This window comes from Neodiprion lecontei, chromosome 5 (assembly GCF_021901455.1).
Source record: "Neodiprion lecontei isolate iyNeoLeco1 chromosome 5, iyNeoLeco1.1, whole genome shotgun sequence".
Classification (NCBI taxonomy): Eukaryota; Metazoa; Arthropoda; class Insecta; order Hymenoptera; family Diprionidae; genus Neodiprion; species Neodiprion lecontei.
The window spans coordinates 2,444,445-2,463,396 of NC_060264.1; the positions used below are offsets into that span (position 1 = coordinate 2,444,445).

Here is an 18,952-nt window from a genome sequence, read left to right on the forward strand (position 1 = left end):
AACTTTTCAATCTTACAATTAGTACACACTAAAAAAGGAAAAACTTGTGTTGGAAAGAAAAAAAAAAATCGATTTTTCGACGTCCCGCTCATGTGTTGATGATAATCAGTGGAATTGCCCATACATTGTACAATTTCGGCTTACACGTGCTGGCATGTAATGAGAGCCGTGACAATTGGTGAGTGTAAATGCATTTGCACACGCAATTTCGACTCTTACGTTAATATTTACAGGGCATTCCACGACAATTCGATTAAAATCCTATACAATTTTTTTTATGAAATTACACAAAGAAAATCCTAGACATCGACGTAGAATCTTGATCCAAGATGTCAGGAAATGCTCCGTATACACGTACACTAAATACATATCCACGTAACGTATAATACGCAATATTAATTACGTACAAACACACGCGCTGGATTTTTCTCTTTCCTTTCGCATTTGTACACCCGTACGCTTACTTTTGCCACGGCACGGCTATATATTATTATATAATTAAAACCGCGTTAGAGAGGGCAGGACCTCTTTTATAAAGAAAACCTTACGCGTACTTGTGTATAAATTACACGTTCACACGTAGCTGATACCTGTATCGTACCAACGTACTCAGGTAGTCAGGTATGTTACATACGCGAGTAAAATTCTCACCCGCGCAATAACATATCGCGCGCGTCCCGCGTCGTCGACGATATAATAAATTCGGCAATTGCGAAACAATCGTCGTGTTAAAAACTCGTTAAACTCGTTGAGAAAGAGAAATAATGAGAGACGGTAAATAACCATTCGTATAATTATAATTATACAAGTTGTAAAAGCAGCAGCAGCGGTTTTCTCACCGTATACAGCGTGTGTCTGTGTAACAATTATGCACGTACAATTATAACAGTCTGCAACAGCTATAATACGTCTATCTGCAGGCGAAGGTTACGTTGTTATCTTAAAGTTTTACTATTATATTTTTCTCAACATCCCTATCACCGCTATGTTTGTATTAAAAATTTACATACATACCTATAAAATAGACTTGAATGAATGAAAAATATGTGGAGAAGATGGAAACTGCATCGTTTTCTGCCTTCAAACATACATACTTTATGCAGAAAATCAAACAAGGAATTAAAATGGTTTTAAAAAAATATACATATATGTATATATATCAATGTACATTGCGTATTAATCCGAGCCTTGCTGATTGTTACAATTATTGATTTTGGATTCTCGTTGTCGTCACCGTGATCGTTATTAATCATTAAATATCAATCCCAACATCCATATTGTGTTATTACACAAATTAGATATCGAAAAGATTACAATTATAAATTATAAAACAATAATGAATATTACCTTTATCCTTGTTAGAAAAATTTAACCAAACGTAATATCCCAGAAGGTCTACTTTATGGTTAAATTATTTCTTACATTCATCGATTATTAAATATGACACAAAATTATCGTAATTTCAACATTTTAATTGTCATACCAACAATTTAATTTCTACTTTCTTTTTAACTGACTAATAAATTGTTTTTTTTTCAATACGTTCAAACTGAATCAAAAATTTTAGTGAACCTGCTGGTACATTTTATATATTTTTTATTTCACCCAATCCCGTATATTGTACAACATACAATTTATATTTAACAAATGCGTTCTTTTTTGATATTCCGTTTTTTATCCATTCTCTGTACCATTCTCACCAAAATCGCTAATTCGTTTCCCGCATCGCGCGACGCAGAAATCAACGTCTTCTTCCTAGTTTTCTTCTTCTTATTCTTTATCGTCGTCGTCGTCGCGACGCCAGAAGTTCGACGACCTCGCAAGGAATGCCGCGTACACATAACCTACCGTAACACCCCGACTCGCCTCGTCGACGATCTAACCCCCCCCCCCTTTTCGCCCCGTGTCCAAAAACGACGGTGGCGCCACCTTCCGCGCAATCCAATAAAAACTTTACCCGTTTCCACCTGCTCGTTGATTTCTCCATTTTCTTCTTTCTTTCTTTTTTCTTCGAGTCACACTTTTTTCCGTCCGTAAAAATTTTTGTTTACAAAGAATTTCATTCGTGTATTTTTCACAGTACATATACATATAGGTGTGTGTGTATATATATATTTGTTGAACATAATGCAAGTGAAATTCGATACATTGTTTAAATAACAACGAGTTGAACGATTCAACCGCTGCCGTATACGATTATATAATACACGTGCGAAAACAAACTGCTAGAGGAGAAGAAAAGAAACTGTTAAGAGGGAGGCGAGGAGGGGAAGTTTACGCAATTTGTAAAATGTAAATAACTTTGCTACAGCGCATCGCAGGCAGTGCAGGCACCTCGTATGACTCTGTGTAAAAGGTATAACATAATACCCATATATATACACACACATCTATATACTATATATGCGACGTACGCCAATGTACCTACATATAACGGTATGCATACAGGTTGGCGTAATTGCAAGGGGTTACCCTTTACATACACCATACGTATACATATATATTATACATAATATAAACCTTTCACGCATGATATGTGCGTATAACATAACTTACGACGAACGACATCGACTCTTCTCCACACACGTGTGTGCATGCATGTAATTTGTGTATATATGTATATATGTGTATATATGTATAACATTTACATATTGTAAATACGCGCAAAGCGCGAGTGTAGTAGATTGTGAGGTCGAGGCCTTGGCACGATTACAGTTACGATAATTTCGCACCTTGCGAAGACGAGATTTATCGCAGAGTTATTGGTATGTACGTACGTACGTATACGTTACAAATACCGGGAGAATCTCTTGAAAGTTGAAAACGAACCGCGCACGCGCGAGTTTTATCGGCTCTTCGCGCAGGCTGGCCAACCCGAGTTTTCAGCCGTCAAACTCTTTCCGCCGGCGACGTGGTTCCTACCAATTTTCGAGGTTAGGATCTCGAACAATCGAGACGGCGACTCGGAAAGGTTTCGGAAGCATTTGTCGTCGGGGCGGAAAGTCGATTCTTCGAAGAACGGTCGGAACTCGACGCTTACGCTCTTTGAAAATTCAAACGCAGACATTTTGCGTAGGTTGGCCCGCCTGCGTCGCGGACAAGAATATCGCCGCGGGAACGTTTCGCCGACCAATGAGATTTGATCATTCGGCGCACGCGCGGTTCATTTTCAAGTTTCAAGAGATTCTCTCGGTATATACATATGTGTATATGTATACAATATTCACGCGTAACATTCTTCCGTATGAGAGTTGCAGGTTGCTTGAAAGTCGGCAAAGTCGCGGCCGATCTAGGTACATACGTCCAACGAAAAGCAATGCCTTCTTGGAGTAAAATAGTAACGAGGCTAGGGTATGGTAAAATTTTTTTTTTTTTTTTTTATGACAACCACCCCCCTCTTTTGCATACAAGATTTCGATCCTAGGATCAAAGTCGAAAGTGATACGAACGGAATATCATGGTGGGAAATTTAAATGACAGGAAGGGGAAAAGCAAAAGAAAAAAAAAAAAAAAATAGACAAATCTCTCCATGTGACACAAAATTACTGATATATTAAACTTTATTCTGACGTGCCACGAAGATGTGGAGAAACTTCGTCATCGTTCTTACGGTGGATGGTTATGGAAAACTCTGCGTTCACCTACGCGACCCCCCCACCCCCTCTCTACATCGTGTCAATAATAATATATCCTCTGCTGTTGCAGTGTTCGCACAAATGCAACCGAGGTCGCGTAATCACTTTCTCGCCTTATAACCTATTCGAAGGTAGGTAGATAGATAGACGAGTAGGTAGGTGGTTGGATGCTGGCGTAGGTGCGACGTATAAGGACGTCCTTCGTTGCATTTTGAATAAGAGGAGGTGTGTAATAATCGAGAGTTTCTTTGTCCGATTTTAGATCAAGAAATCCCGTTCGTTTTCGAATTCCCCGCCCAACCCACTGTCGCGAGTTCATTCCGTTCATTCACAGATTCGTTCGTTCATTGATCATCGATGAATCACGAGTTCGTCATTTTTTCACCTCATCGCTGCATCGTCGTCATCGGTGATGAAAATAATTGCATGTGAAGGCACAATTTACATACGTATAAGTATATGCGTTATACATCCGTATACGTGTATCCGTCATAAATGTGCTTGTCACACTGTGGTGTTTAAAAACAAAAAAAAAAAAAAAAAAACATAACAATTAGCTGTTTTCCACCATGACACCCTGTAAAATGTTTGTTCAGGTTAACAGAAAGGTTCTTTGAAAATATGAACGTATTACGTTGCGTGAAAGATCGTGTTCAAAGATTTCTCAATCAGATACGTGAAACTTTTAAACTTGGAAACGAAACAACAACGCAAGGTAAGTAAGGCGTGATTGGTTTATAATGGCAATAGTAAGTATAATAAAATACTAAACGATCCATGACGGAACTTGAACAGCAAACAACATCACAACCATTATTTTAATCAGATTGAATTAGAAATTGTATTATTTGAATTTCGAACAAGTTTCTCTGTAAATGGTTATACAGCATTGTTCCATTATAAATAAATATGTTATACGTATGTATAACTTCGCGTCGTGTGAAGTACATAGACTTACATCGACGCTTCTCCATTCTCTATTGAATAATAATAATAATAATAATAATAATCTCCATTCATAATAAAACGATTTATTTTTTTCGCGTCTGCATTAAAAATTTTTTTAATTAATTCTTTCTTTCTCTCTTTCTTTCTCTCACTGTAATAATACAAACTATTCCCAAGCCCGTGTCGTGAAAGAACAAGAAGAAAAAAAAAAAAAAAAAGAACGAAAGAAATCCAAGAATCCAAGCACCGCAAATACAGAAATTAATGAATAAATGTCCATTGAAAATCGACGACGAGTATATTGTAATATACATAATACATTATACCAACTACGTGATACATTGTGTTGAAAATATTATCACCGCCAATTCGCACCGTTGTAAAAACGTTTTCCATTTATCATTGTCGCAAGTAACCCGCAAGTCCATGATTCTCCCAGTGTTATTTAAATAAGAATTTCCATGTTTTTTTTTTTTTTTTTTTTATATTTCATTCTTTTCCTCTTTTTTCTCATCTCACACACATATAAACAAATTACACCACGCGTACGTGAATAATGTAAAGTATAAACATTATAATACCGAGTATAATAACGCGCGTAATAATATATGTATAACAATAAGACTAGCGACTAGAACCTTTGCAGGAGTCAATAAGCGGCGGATAAAAAAACCTGCCTAATAGAAAAACGATTGACTTCAGCCTGCACCACGGAATAATATTTACGCTCACTTCCTCGATCACCGTTTCAACATTATTATACGCGTATACGTACAGATAACGAGCGAATTTCCAACGACCGAATGGTTTCGTCATCCGCTGCAATTTAACGCGCATGCGCTAAAGTTCGAGAGCAGTTGTTTTGCCAGGTTGACCAACCGACTTGAACGTAACCTAAAAAAATTTCGCAGTCGACGCTGGCAAGCGGGACTCGAAACAAACGGCTGTAAAATGTTTTTTAGGTTACACACATCGCAGCGAATTGACGTGTAAAATTTATTACTGCTGGCCACCCTGACAAATAACTGTGTTCTCGAATTTAACCCTTTTAATCGTACATTTTGCCAGTCAATATATTGGCCTGAATTTTGTTAGTCGGGAGGGTTTTCAGGGTCGCTGATTACGAATCTGAAGTCAGAATTTGATCATTACTAAATTAAAGATGGCGTATCCAATATGGCGGATATAAAATCGATAAAACTATCAAAATTCGATGATTCTGACCGAAACTTGTTACTTAGGGGTCGCTGATCACAAATCTGAAATCAGAATTTGAACATTTCTAAATCCAAGATGGCTGACGTTGAATCGAAAAAAGTGTAAAAATTCAATGATTCTGGCAAAAATTTGTTACTTCGGGGTTTTTGTTGTCGCTGATCACAAATCCGAGGTCAGAATTAAAATTCTAATCGAAATCCGGCGTCATGTCGCAACAAATATCTTTTTCGAAATGTCGTTAGATCCCCCGTTATTTTCTCACAGTTTAACCAAACCTCTTGGCTCCCAACCGTTCCTTTACTACACCACCTACACATTACGACTGAAACATGAAACTGGAATAATATTATTGCAGATCACCTGTAACACGGCACATCGATCAACGATGATCAACGTTAAACAGACAGCGAGAGACCGTATTGTCATCTTTTCTCCACTCGGATCGATACGTAATACAACGACACACTATCCTAGGTATTTTCTCAAAATATTATCGTGCAACAAGTGAATGTAAGTAGTACAAGCTACACAATAATTGTAATATGATTAACGCCATGATAGCTAGTGTCGACGTTACGTACGTACGCATCAATTTATTAACCGTCATCTTTCATTGTTACTCTTCGTCAATCATACACACAATATTACGTACACCTAAAAGTCCAAGCATTCTCATGTTCCACCTTCTCTCTTCCGCTCCTTTATGCGTATGTAATTTATCTTCAGGATTCTGCACTATTGCAATTTACAATTTTGTATGTTCGATTCTTTACGAGTCGTCGACATTGATATACACAGTGATGTATGCAAAATCGACGCTCAGGTTTAACGAACAATTGACATACAACTTAACCCAAAGTATGTTTGGGATGCGTTACATCCATATATACGTATAAAACACACGTGAACCGAGGTACCAGACGATGAAGTCATGAATTTCAACGCCATCATCCACTGCGATTCAGTTTTGCAGCGTCTTGTCTTGTCATGTATTCCCTATATATATATATATATTATATATAAATATATACTCACCGGAGTTAAACGAATATTTAATTGACAGCAAACCGTGGGAGGAGAGAAAAATTCACCTTCTCACTTTATATCATTATTTTCTATTCTTTTCATTCGTTTCGCTCAAGGTTCAAGTTTATCGTTAAATAAATAAATTAGAATATATTGTATATTAATTATCGTATATCCGTACATGGGACTGAAGTTGAGAAGAATTAGAAAACGAGAAGATAAAAATAATAGTGTAAAATTATGTTGGCAGTTTCGTTGCCCAAACAAGGATATTATAAACAAAGGAACGAGTGACTGATGTGATTGTTTCTTACAAACGCTTCGAACCGACAACAAGTGTTACATGTACGGTACGATATATAATGTATTTATATCGTATGCAACAAACCCGGAACAAACGGGTAAATTGTATAATAAACGCCGCCGATACGTACATAAAAAAATAAAAAAAAAAAATGTAAAACACGACGTTGCAATAAATACGTTATTTATACGTGTACGTGATATAATCTGCATTCAAAGATAAATGAACATTACGATAAATACTGTATAATTTGAACTTTTCATTTCATTTCATTTCAATTCATTTCTTTCCTTTTCTTCAACTATTATCGTTGACACATGATCGTACAACACACCTATACGTATAATACCTAGGTTGGTATGAAAAGGTATATGAATATTATTAACAAGTGCAGCTGTCTATACATGTAATAATAAAATACTTTGGACGGAGGAAATAAAGTAAAAATACGAGCTTCGTTTCTGTATATCCACGTCCACATTATAATGAAAGAACGATTAAATCGTCGACGTAAAATGTGTAAAGTGCAATTACATACACGCGTGTTCGAAAACGTGTGTATTATTATTATTATTATTATACATATATAATTATTAAACAATACATACCTTGGTGTGTACTTAATGGACTTAATAGGTGTTGCGGTATTGCAACGATTAGCGGGTTTAATTATGCGTGAAATCCTACCGCGAGAGTGGAGGATAAAAAATTTCCATTCATCGTCATCTTCTTATATATGTATACATATATATAAATATTGTTTACCGCTGCGGACACTCGTGTAGCAACAAATATTAGGTCAACAAGTGTGTGCATATGTTTTATATATATATATATATATTTTTTTTTCAAAGTTACACGTTCAACGATTACAGGAAGAGGAAATAAGACGGTAGTGAAAATTTGTTTCCTCAATGTCGACGTTTAATGCTTGCCGAACGCCATTTTTTTATCTTCACTTTTATTAACACGCGTAAATAGTTTTACTTAGTTTTAATTCGGAACTTTGTAGATCGGTAACGAAGAAATCTACATATAAATTTCGGATGCATAAATATTTTTCTGGGTCATTCACAGCTCTGCAAAACAATGTCTCTTGTAATTTTTTCGATAACTCGACTCTCTTAAAAGTTATTCCAGGTTAAAGTTAATGTTGTAAAAGAAAAATTCACTTTCTTTTTAAGATTAATAACGAAAAGTACTATACCTATCGTCACGGAATATTGTGGATTTCTTCTTGCAAAACATTTCAACAACGTTATAAAATCGTGTGATTTAATTCATTCTCAACTCGAGCTAATTCAATTTTTTCTAAAAAAAAAAAAAAAAAAAAAAAAAAAAACTGTACTCTTAAAGTGGAATTACATGTAATACCCCTCAAGGGCTCAAATTTTCACAACAGTTTTATTTCCTCCTCCTACAACTGGCAAACGTGTGACTTTGAAAATAGAAAAACAGCAAAAAAAAAAAAAAAATAGTCCATTTTTTGGGACCGGTCTAACGTATATGCGATATTATTTTTTTTTTCTTTCAGTACGAATCTCATTTCTTATATATATATATATATATACACATGGTACGCATATTATATACGTTACAATATACAGGCAAAAAGACCCAGAGCAGCGCGCCGCGATGATGATGGCCTACTTTCAATGCATGTAATAATTAGACACGTCCGCGAATGATATATTACAGGTATTCACCATGTATATACGCATACACATGCATAAATGTATATATGTATATATATATACATATATATATCCTCTCTCTCTCCGAGCAAAATGTCGTCGTCGAGATGAAATTTCGAAAGGAGACGAATTTCGGGAACGAAACCGAAACTGCGTGAGAAAAAAAGAGAGAAAAATAATAACAAAAAAAAAAAAAAAAAGAAAAGAAAAGAAAGAAAGAAAAATCAACATCGTTAACAACAAGCTCGGATTTTTTTTCCCCCTGCCATGCAAAATTAAATGTCGTCACGTCCAAGTATATTATAATTCATATATTTCACGTTTGTTTCGTCACGTGGTACTTCGATTAAAAAATACTTCAGGTCTGTTTTTCCCCTACATATCCCTTCTTCCTCTTCGTCTTCTTCTACACTTGACATTTCGATTATTTGCCAATTAAAAATATCGCAAGCGTGTAATGCGGTAAAAAAATTACCAAAAAAAAAAAAAAGAAAAAAACTGTTCAATCGCAAAAGAAAAACTATACCTACGTAGATACGTATTATACACGTTGCAGAAAGTAAAAATGGCAACAATGGGGAAGAAAAAAAATTCAATTTCGCTCGTGCAATTTATACGCGTATAAATGTATAATGCAGAATGCGTAGAAACGGAGAGAGAATTGCATGAGCATAATTTGCTTTTGCTTTTGCTTTTGCTTTTGCTTTTGCTTCGGGGGGACTTTCGATACGTGTACATACGTATACGTATACTGTAATGTAAAATAGCAACCCAACTTGTACAGGTATAATAACGCGATTAGTTTTCATTGCACATACGTAATATATCTGATTGTGAGTCCGGGTACTCTCTGCGGGGAATAAAGTTCGTGAAACGATTTCGAAAAGAACCCGAGCCGTTGTCACGACAAATTTGCGCAGTTCTCGCGTCTGCAAATTTTGCTTTGCAAATTATATCGATTTATCTACACTATCGCATTATCCAAACGCACGTGCGTTTTACGTTTCAACGTACAGAGATGATATGCAAACACTCTGGCGAAATTATTCGCACTTTCGCACTTTCGCCCTCGATGCGAGGATAAAAATAGTAGGTATTAACGGCAGGAGGCGTACATAGATATTGCAGTCACGATACCTAGGCGCGGAAAACGCAAATATACGAAAGAAAGTGAGAGATGAAAGTGAGAAAAAAATACATATATATATATATTACGCGAATCGAATAATACGAAATGAAATTTGTGATTTATTGTGTTTCGTCAATTTTACAAAGATGAAATAAAATAAAAAAAAAACATTGTTATACGTATAAATATGTTGGAATGTTTAAAAAAAAAATAAACAAAAAAAAAATAAACAAAAAAAAAACAACAATTATTTCCTGTTTTCCACCGTGGCAATCCCTAAAAGTTTGTTTAGGTTAAAAGAACGGTTCTTACATGATAAGGAATATCGTAAAGAATCCCAAACTTGTAACATCAAGTCTCAGATTGATGTCTGACTTTTTCATTATTAGTTCAATCTCGTTTAAACAGTTATAATTCGATATAAACTTGGTTTGGATTGAATATACGAATGTCAGAAAAGAAATGCTAATTGATACGATGCAACGTGTTTCCGTAAATATTCGGAATGAAAAAAATGTTGAAAAAAGAAAAACGAGCGCGATATTTCACGTAACGTAAAATGTTCATATTTTCACAGAATCTTTCTTTTGACCTGGACAAACTTTAAAGGCAGTGCCACGGTGTATTTATTTACTTAATTACTTCGATTGGAGCAATATTTTTCCAGATAAATCGGGTCGTAAATTAAAATGGGACACTTGAAACTTAAAAATGAACCGCGCGTGCGCCGAATGATCAAATCTCATTGGTCGGCGAAACGTTCCCGCGGCGATATTCTCGTCCGCGACGCAGGCGGGCCAACCTACGCAAAATGTCTGCGTTTGAATTTTCAAAGAGCGTGAGCGTCGAGTTCCGACCGTTCTTCGAAGAATCGACTTTCCGCCCCGACGACAAATGCTTCCGAAACCTTTCCGAGTCGCCGTCTCGATTGTTCGAGATCCTAACCTCGAAAATTCGTAGGAACCACGTCGCCGGCGGAAAGAGTTTGACGGCTGAAAACTCGGGTTGGCCAGCCTGCGCGAAGAGCCGATAAAACTCGCGCTTGCGCGGTTCGTTTTCAACTTTCAAGAGATTCTCCCGGTATGTAGTTACCTAGAAACCGAAAAATATTGAAACTCTTTCGCCGATTCAATATAATACTCTGATTAAAAATATCATAGATATGCTTATAATTGTATTCGCGCAACGCGAATGGAAACTGACGATGACCGACAGCATCAAACGCGTATACATATATATCTCCATCACTCTCTTTCTCCCAGCAGCAAGCCGCCCGACGCTTTAATTACACTTGAGAAACTTTCTCTCTTCTCTAGTTCTCGTCGTCGACGCCGAACGACGACTTCTTACATACTCTGTAATAATACCTGAGTAAAACACGCGTTTCTCCGCTGCATTATATACAGTGATTTTATTATAGCGCAAGGTACAGAAATACAGTACCTATAATAAATATTTACACAAAATTATGTATAACAATTACGAGGTATGTACGGAAAAAATAAAAAAAAAAAAAATCGCTTTTTTCTTCTCTCTTTCTTTCAACCCAACAATCTTTTGAAAATGGAACAACAACGTCGTAAAATTTTGAAAGAGAATTGTAAAAAAAAAAAAAAGAGAATAAACATAAATAATAAATATATATATATATCTATACACAATAAATGGAAAGTGAAAGATTTCTCAACGGAAAAACGTCGGGTGTCGGGAAAAGAAGCTTGTCGGTTTTATTTATTTATTTTTTTCTCTTCTTAATTTCATTCTTCGTTATTCTTTTTCTGTTTCTTTCTCTCGTTTTAAAATAAATCCACGCACGAAAAGAAGACCCAGTACACCTATGTATGTACGTATGCACATATGCAATAGCGGTACGCGTGCAATAATTAAAGCAGGGAACAAATATTGAAATTGAAAAATATAGGTATGTGTGTATAGTATGTATAACATGTGTATTGCAGGTATAATACGTAACAGGAAAAACAAAATCCTACGTACGTATAACGCGTAAAAACGATTCAGTATTAATAATATCGTTGATACAGTTGTGTAGAAATCGATTACTCACCTTTGTGCGATTCAGCGGATTTGTGAAATCCCATCCCGGAGCAACGAATAGATATCCACATTTCGATATTTTCCTCGTCGCCTGAAATCGGAAAGAAAAAGAAAATTTTAATGGTGAAAAAATTAGAAAATACGGGGGGAAAAATTTCACACAAACACGACGAACAATGATAATAAATAATTTCACACTGCGGGTTCCAAGTTTATAGAGCGAGAAAAAAAAAAAAAGAGGAATGTTTTTAAATTTTTTTTCCACCATGTTTGATCGGCATTTTGGATTTTGCAATCCAACTTGAGACTCGTGATCAGCCACGCAACAAACCAACGGCTATCAATTTTCATCAAAAGTCAAAAGTCTTTGATTCTTTTCCCAGCTTGTCGAATAACCCAAATTTAAATGTCGCAAATCTAACCTCAGTCTCGTGATGCAGAGATCCGAAAAACATCGCGGTACCAAATATCATTCAAAATCCGTTCAACCATTCTCAAGATATCATAATTTGTGAGTGATTTTTTTGAAAATTTAGCCTTTAAATAATATTTTTCATTTTCGGAACGATTACGACAACTTCAAGTTTTTTGCTCTGAGAACAGAGAAACTGCGTGTTAATGATAAAAATCGGCAAATAGATTTTCACGCACATGCATGTTAATTATCGCGCATCTATACGCGTGTAACGACCGACCGGATACTATTTAACCACTTCCGGGTTTAACCCCATTTCTTTGTTAAACCGTAAACCGTATCCGGTTCCGCTGCGATATAACGAAATACGCGCAATTTTCCTACCTGCTTTTAATATCAAGCTTCACGCTATAAAATAACGGGAAAAATACTTCTCGTATCGTGAAAACTATAACAATTTCGTTATTTAATTGACCTAGATAAATTATCACGTGACTTGTAACACGAAAGGACGCAGATTTTATTTTCGATTTATCGTTGTACTTATTCGTTTATTCACTCGTTTTTTCTTCATTTTTTGAATTCAACAAAAAACAAGAAAAGTTCAAATATAATTCTATCCAAAAATTTTGTTTTCCCCGCTTATTTTTCCGTCAAATCGTTACGCTATTCGTTACGTTCTTGATTCCTGTGTTGTTTAGGTTTCCTCTCGTGTTTTTCGACATTTCTGTTCTCCTCTTTTTTACCAACGATTCAATACCGAGGTTGACCGGAAATTATCAACCGTATAATACGCGTTGAATTTATACACGTGTGTATATAAATAATATGCATACGTGTACAAAAACACATATACAACGATAAAACAAGACTTTTGTTACATTATCCCTCAGCGTTTCACAGCGATTATTCACCAGAACCAACTTCCTGGCTTTTTACAAATTCAATACAATGTACGTACATACTTATACAATATCTATTCACGACTAAGTTCACGGAGAGATGAGGCAAAAATTAATACAACGATCGGGAGAGACGAATATTATTTCATATAATTTCGATATGAGGATAAAAATCCGAACGTCGGAGGGGAGAAAAAAAATCCTGCGCGGTTGGTTGGTTAATTTTATCAAACCCGTTGAAATCCGTTGCTTTAGACAGTTTTTTGTAGAACAGCAAGCGTAGATGTGTTGCATAAATTAAAAGGAAAAGCAAGAAAAATGTAAAAGCTAGAAACAAATAATAGTCCCATTGTCTCTTTGCGTGCATGTATAACATTATACATCGTGTTATATAAGTACACAGATATATATTATACATATATAAGATAAAGGATATTCGAAAGCGGCTGCTGCCAGCTGTAATATATATTTGTAAAAATAATGTCTTCATTGTTACAATAAATAACGAATTTCACGCCAATGGTATTATAAAAAAAAAAATTCTGAGCCGGGGTTGAAATTCAAAGTTACGAAAGTGCGAGATTGAGAAAATTTCAGAATCTGAAGCATCGAAATTTCGAGTGATCGAAGATTTTGAATACCGTGAATTTCTGGCCAGGTGAAATTTCGCTTCAAATTTCGCCAGCAAATAATTTGTAATCAAGCGTTTTCTGATCATTTAAAATTCGAAATTTCTCTGCTACGTTAAGAATTTCAATTAAATTGAAGATAAACAAACTTTTCTCCAAACTAGATCGACGATACGTCACATATCGTACCATAATACGATTCGAAGCATACGTACAAAGACAAATCAGATGATAAAATAGCTGGAAGAAAGAATATTTCAATATTAAACCCGGCACCTTTTTCTACAATCCCACACATATAAATTTCAGTATCCAATTATACTTTCTTCTTCGTCTTATTCATTTTCCACGATTTGCTCCCAAAATTCTATACGTATAAAAATAAAAACTTTCAACTCCCAAGTTACTTCTCAACTTCGTGCGTCAAGTGCACAAAATATGTCGCGAGACCGCGAGTTCGGAAAGAGAAAATCTTAGTCTAATGGAAAGCGACGTAGTTACATGTATGTATGTACATAACGCACTGCACAAGTAGCTTTTATACCTATATATATATATATATATATAGGAAAAAACTGTACGCATGCTGACCGGTTGAATTGCGCGATGAATTTACAAGAAGCTAATTATCTTACGCGTATCAAGAAAAAGCTGAAAAGGTGGCTGAATTCGCTGAAAACTTGTAAAATTACAAGTTTTTTTTTTTTCTACAGCTATTCACATACGGAATAACAGAAACGGGAGAAAATCGGGAATCGGAAAATCGTCTCGAAAAAAAAAAAAAAAACAACAAACACACGATTTTTTTCCTAACTTGTATTGGAAAACGTCCTCGTTTATCTATCGAACTAAATCGAATAGCCAAGTTTCCTTCCTTTCTTTTCTTTTTTTTTTTTTTTGCCTTTCTTTTCTTTTCTTCGTATTCTTCCGAGCAGCGTTTCACGGATTCGTGCTCCTCTGTCTTATTGTATACACGTTTACACTGCAGTATACAATGTGCAGAAATAATGAAATTTCCAATTACGCGATAGCAGAGAAAACATTCTTTTTCCACAGCCGGTAAAACTTTCTATTACAGGTACATTAAATACATAAAATATACCTTGTACATCGAATTATACGCTCAACGCTGCGAAACATCTTCACCGAGTCTCGTCATCCTCTCGGTAAATAATACAGTTTAAATAAAATTTAAAAATTTTATAATTTATTTCTTTAATATACATATAAAAGCTTAATAGCATCATTTTCATTATATTAAAGAAATAAATTACAAAATTTTGAAATTATGCGGATTTGTTCCTACGATTATGAGCAACAACTTTGCCAAGTTTCAAATCGGTCCCTCAATTTATACCAAAGTCATAAAAAACGAAATAACTGGTTGTAAAAACTACATGTATTTTGTATTCAAAACGTTCCAAGCTTATAGGCACGTGTTCCAGTTCATGCAGAGGCTTAAAAATTGAATGAACATTTTTCCGACCCCCAAATAAGAATAACCTCGATATATATATATATATATAAATTAAAATATATAATTAAAATATATATTTATACAGATACAACGACCACGACGAGGTCGAAAGTATCGAGTTCGTTCTGTGTTTTCTGTATCGTATTATAAATAATATAACCATACCTGTGAATGCTCACAGGATCGATTTTACCGTTACAAAAATCATGCATATACATGGTGTGAGTTTTGTGTATATACATATACATAGTATATAAATACATACACATATATTTACGTATAATGTGTAGCCAGAAGGCAGAAAGCAACAGCAGAGGAAAAAAATAAGAAGAAGAAAAAGAAAAAGATGTTTCAAGATCGTACAGTATCTCCGCAAGGATCCGAAATATACATATTTTCAGGTAAACATATAAGATGCTTGCAGTGCCTTTATTATAAATATAATACGTATCCAGAAGCGAATGATTTCTCTTTGATGATCGATGTCGCACGTCAGGTAAATATGTATGTGTATAAAGAGGCAATCGTTGAGCCTTGAAGTATATATGTATATATTTTTTATTCAACAAACATCATCGAGGTCGATACCATTTTCCCTTGGACGACAACAACAACAACAACAACAACAAATTATACCGATACAACGAAATTAGAACACACACGCTTCGTGGCGTTAATGAATCGATAATATCTAGTCCGCATATCGAGATCAACGTACGGTTTCGTCGTCTGCTATAATTATACGCGAGGATAGAATAATAAGATCGGAACAAAAAAAAAAAAAAACAATAGATAATTAACACAATCGCCCGTATAAAATAATAAACGGTTCAAGCCGCATGAGAAAACTACGATTCTTAAACGTAGCACAAATCAAAGGACCTAATAAATGTAGAAGGATATACATGTAATAATCTGGATAATTGTACTTCTACTCCACTTTTAAAATAAAAACTCAAGTTGGATTCTGAAATAAAAACAGTTTATTTTAGTATTACAATCACAACTTCTACAGTTAGCTAAGATATCAATACAATGTTACTTACCTGAAATAAAAACAGAAAACAACATTAAAAGTTTTTACTCCAGGTAATGTACAGTAGTTTGTTCAAGTTTCAATAATATCCTTAATAAAATGCACAATTATTGTAGTCGTAAATTCACGTACTTATTAGGTTAGAATTTTCAATATCACAGAGCCCATAGAATCAGTAATCACAGAGTATGTTATAATGTATGATGACGATAGGCAACTCCCTCTATAACACTGGTGGTAATGGCGGCAGATTCAAATTGAAGTAAATGAGAGATGTCATTTTCTTTATATCTCCCCCCCTTGGAGGAGAACAATCACAAGGAAACGATGTGACTGTTCGTCAGTCTATCATCCGCTGCTGGAATTAATTTTGTTACATGGAAAAGGTTGGATTCTTTCTTCTTGTGTCCTGTATCGACTTCATAGATTGAGTTAGATTTTCTTTTTATGATTTTGTACGGTCCGATTCTTATTTCATCCAGCTTTTTCCTATTGAGGCGGTTCCCATTTTCCACATACACTAAATCTCCAGTATTTAATATAATTTCTTGCCTGTGTCTGTTGTATCGTTCTGCATTTTGATTATGGGACTTCTTGGTGTTCTGTAAAGCTAATTTTCGATCTCTTTCTAGGTCTTCCTTTGTACCCTTTGTCTTTAATTCTGGTGGCAAAATATCGACACTTTCGCCCTCCATCAAGTACTTGGGAGTGAAGCCAGTGACGGTGTGTTCTGTTTCATTGTATCTTCTCACACATTCTTGAGCGATGGCTGTCCATGCTTTTTTTTTGTTGTTCTCATTTACTTTGCATCTTATTTTATTTACCAGAGTCTGGTTTAGTCTTTCATTTAGGCCATTCGAAAATGGGGCATCTACTGCAGTAAAAATCAACTTTATTTTGTTCTCCTCAAGAAAATTTTTAAATTGTTTAGAATTAATGCCAGGATATTGGTCTGATAATATTGTGTCTATATCATTACTTTCTGTGATTTTTGTAACTAGTTTTATGAAGTCAGTGGCGTTTTGGTTTTTTGACGTTAGTATGTAAGCATATCTTGTAAAGTGATCAACTAATAGATGCAAATACTTTTTCGTTGATCGCGATCCTCCAAATCCTCCAATGGTATCAATGGACATGATTTGAAATGGGTAAGTGGCTGGACCTAGATGTGATAGATGCCCATATTTTGTTTTATTTCTCGACTTGTTTTTCTTACATATAGAACAATTATCACACTCTTTTTTTATATTCATTATCATATTTCTCGCAGAATAAAATGGGGTTATCTTGTTAATCATTTGCGATCTTCCCAAGTGACAGTAAGTCTCATGTATATCTTTTATTAATATTTTACTTAGATTTTCAGACAATACTATTTTATTTCTACTTTTTAATTTTTTATAATAAATGTCATTTTTTAATATAAATTTTCTTTTCTTTTCTTGTAATTCCATGTTCTGGTTTTGGTCATTTTTTATGTCTTCCAGACTTACTAGATTTATGACTTTCAGAATATCATCTGTATTATCATCAAATTCTAAAACTGGATTTCTGCTTAGGCAGTCAGCTTCCTGATTCGATATTCCCGGATTGTATTTTATTTTGAAATCATATTGTGATAGGTAATATGTTAAATCCCCCAATTCTTCATCTGTTCTAGATTTTACATTTAAGTTTTCCAAAGGTTTGTGGTCTGTGTATACAGTGAATTGTTTTCCAAATAACCAGTGTTGCCAATATTTCACTGCTTCTTTAATTGCTAAGCATTCAAGATATATTGCTTTTTTCTTTTTTTGAGCATCATTCAGTTTTCTTGAAAAATATGCTACTGGTTTATAATTCTTATTTTCATCTTCTTGCTTCAGTACAGCTCCAATTCCATTGATACAAGCATCAGTATAAATTTTGATTGGAATATTGGGGTCAAAAATTTTTAGTACTGGTTCCGAACAAAGTAATGTTTTAATTTTCTCAAATGATTCTTGACAATCTTTTGACCAAACAAAACTTACATTTTTCCTCAGTAGATTGTGTAATGGGTCTGAGATTTGTGCCAAGCTTGGTATAAATTTATGGTGATAGTTGATTTTCCCAAGAAATTGTCTTATATTTTTCCTTGTTTCCGGAACTGGAAAATTTTTCACTGCGATTAGGTAATCTTTCAGTGGTCTTACTGAGTTCTTTTCAATAATATGACCCAAGTATTTTGCATAATTTTTAGCAAATGAGCATTTTGAAAATTTTAGTCTAAATCCCTCATTGTGAATTGCTTCCAATAGTCTTGATAGATGCTGTATATGCTGACTAAAATCTTGTGAAAAAACTAATATATCATCTATGAAAGATACTACAAAATCATTAAGTTTGTATTTTCTTATTATATTATTCAATATTCGTTGGAAAATTGCTGGTGCTGTTTTTAATCCAAAAGGGAGACAGGACCACTGAAAATGGCCCTCTTGTGTTACAAATGCTGTTTTAGGT

The 18,952-nt window shown here is 34.8% G+C and overlaps 1 protein-coding gene across 3 annotated transcripts in view; it reads right to left on the reverse strand.

The window, feature by feature from the left end:
* The window catches only part of LOC107221194 (protein outspread), a 73,332-nt gene that overhangs the window by 35,570 nt on the left and 18,810 nt on the right, over positions 1-18,952 (reverse strand). For all 3 annotated transcript variants that reach the window (XM_015660106.2, XM_046741063.1, XM_046741064.1), the window contains exon 2: positions 12,020-12,100. In XM_015660106.2, the coding sequence (XP_015515592.1) occupies positions 12,020-12,100 (81 nt within the window). The remainder of the gene's footprint in view (positions 1-12,019; positions 12,101-18,952) is intronic.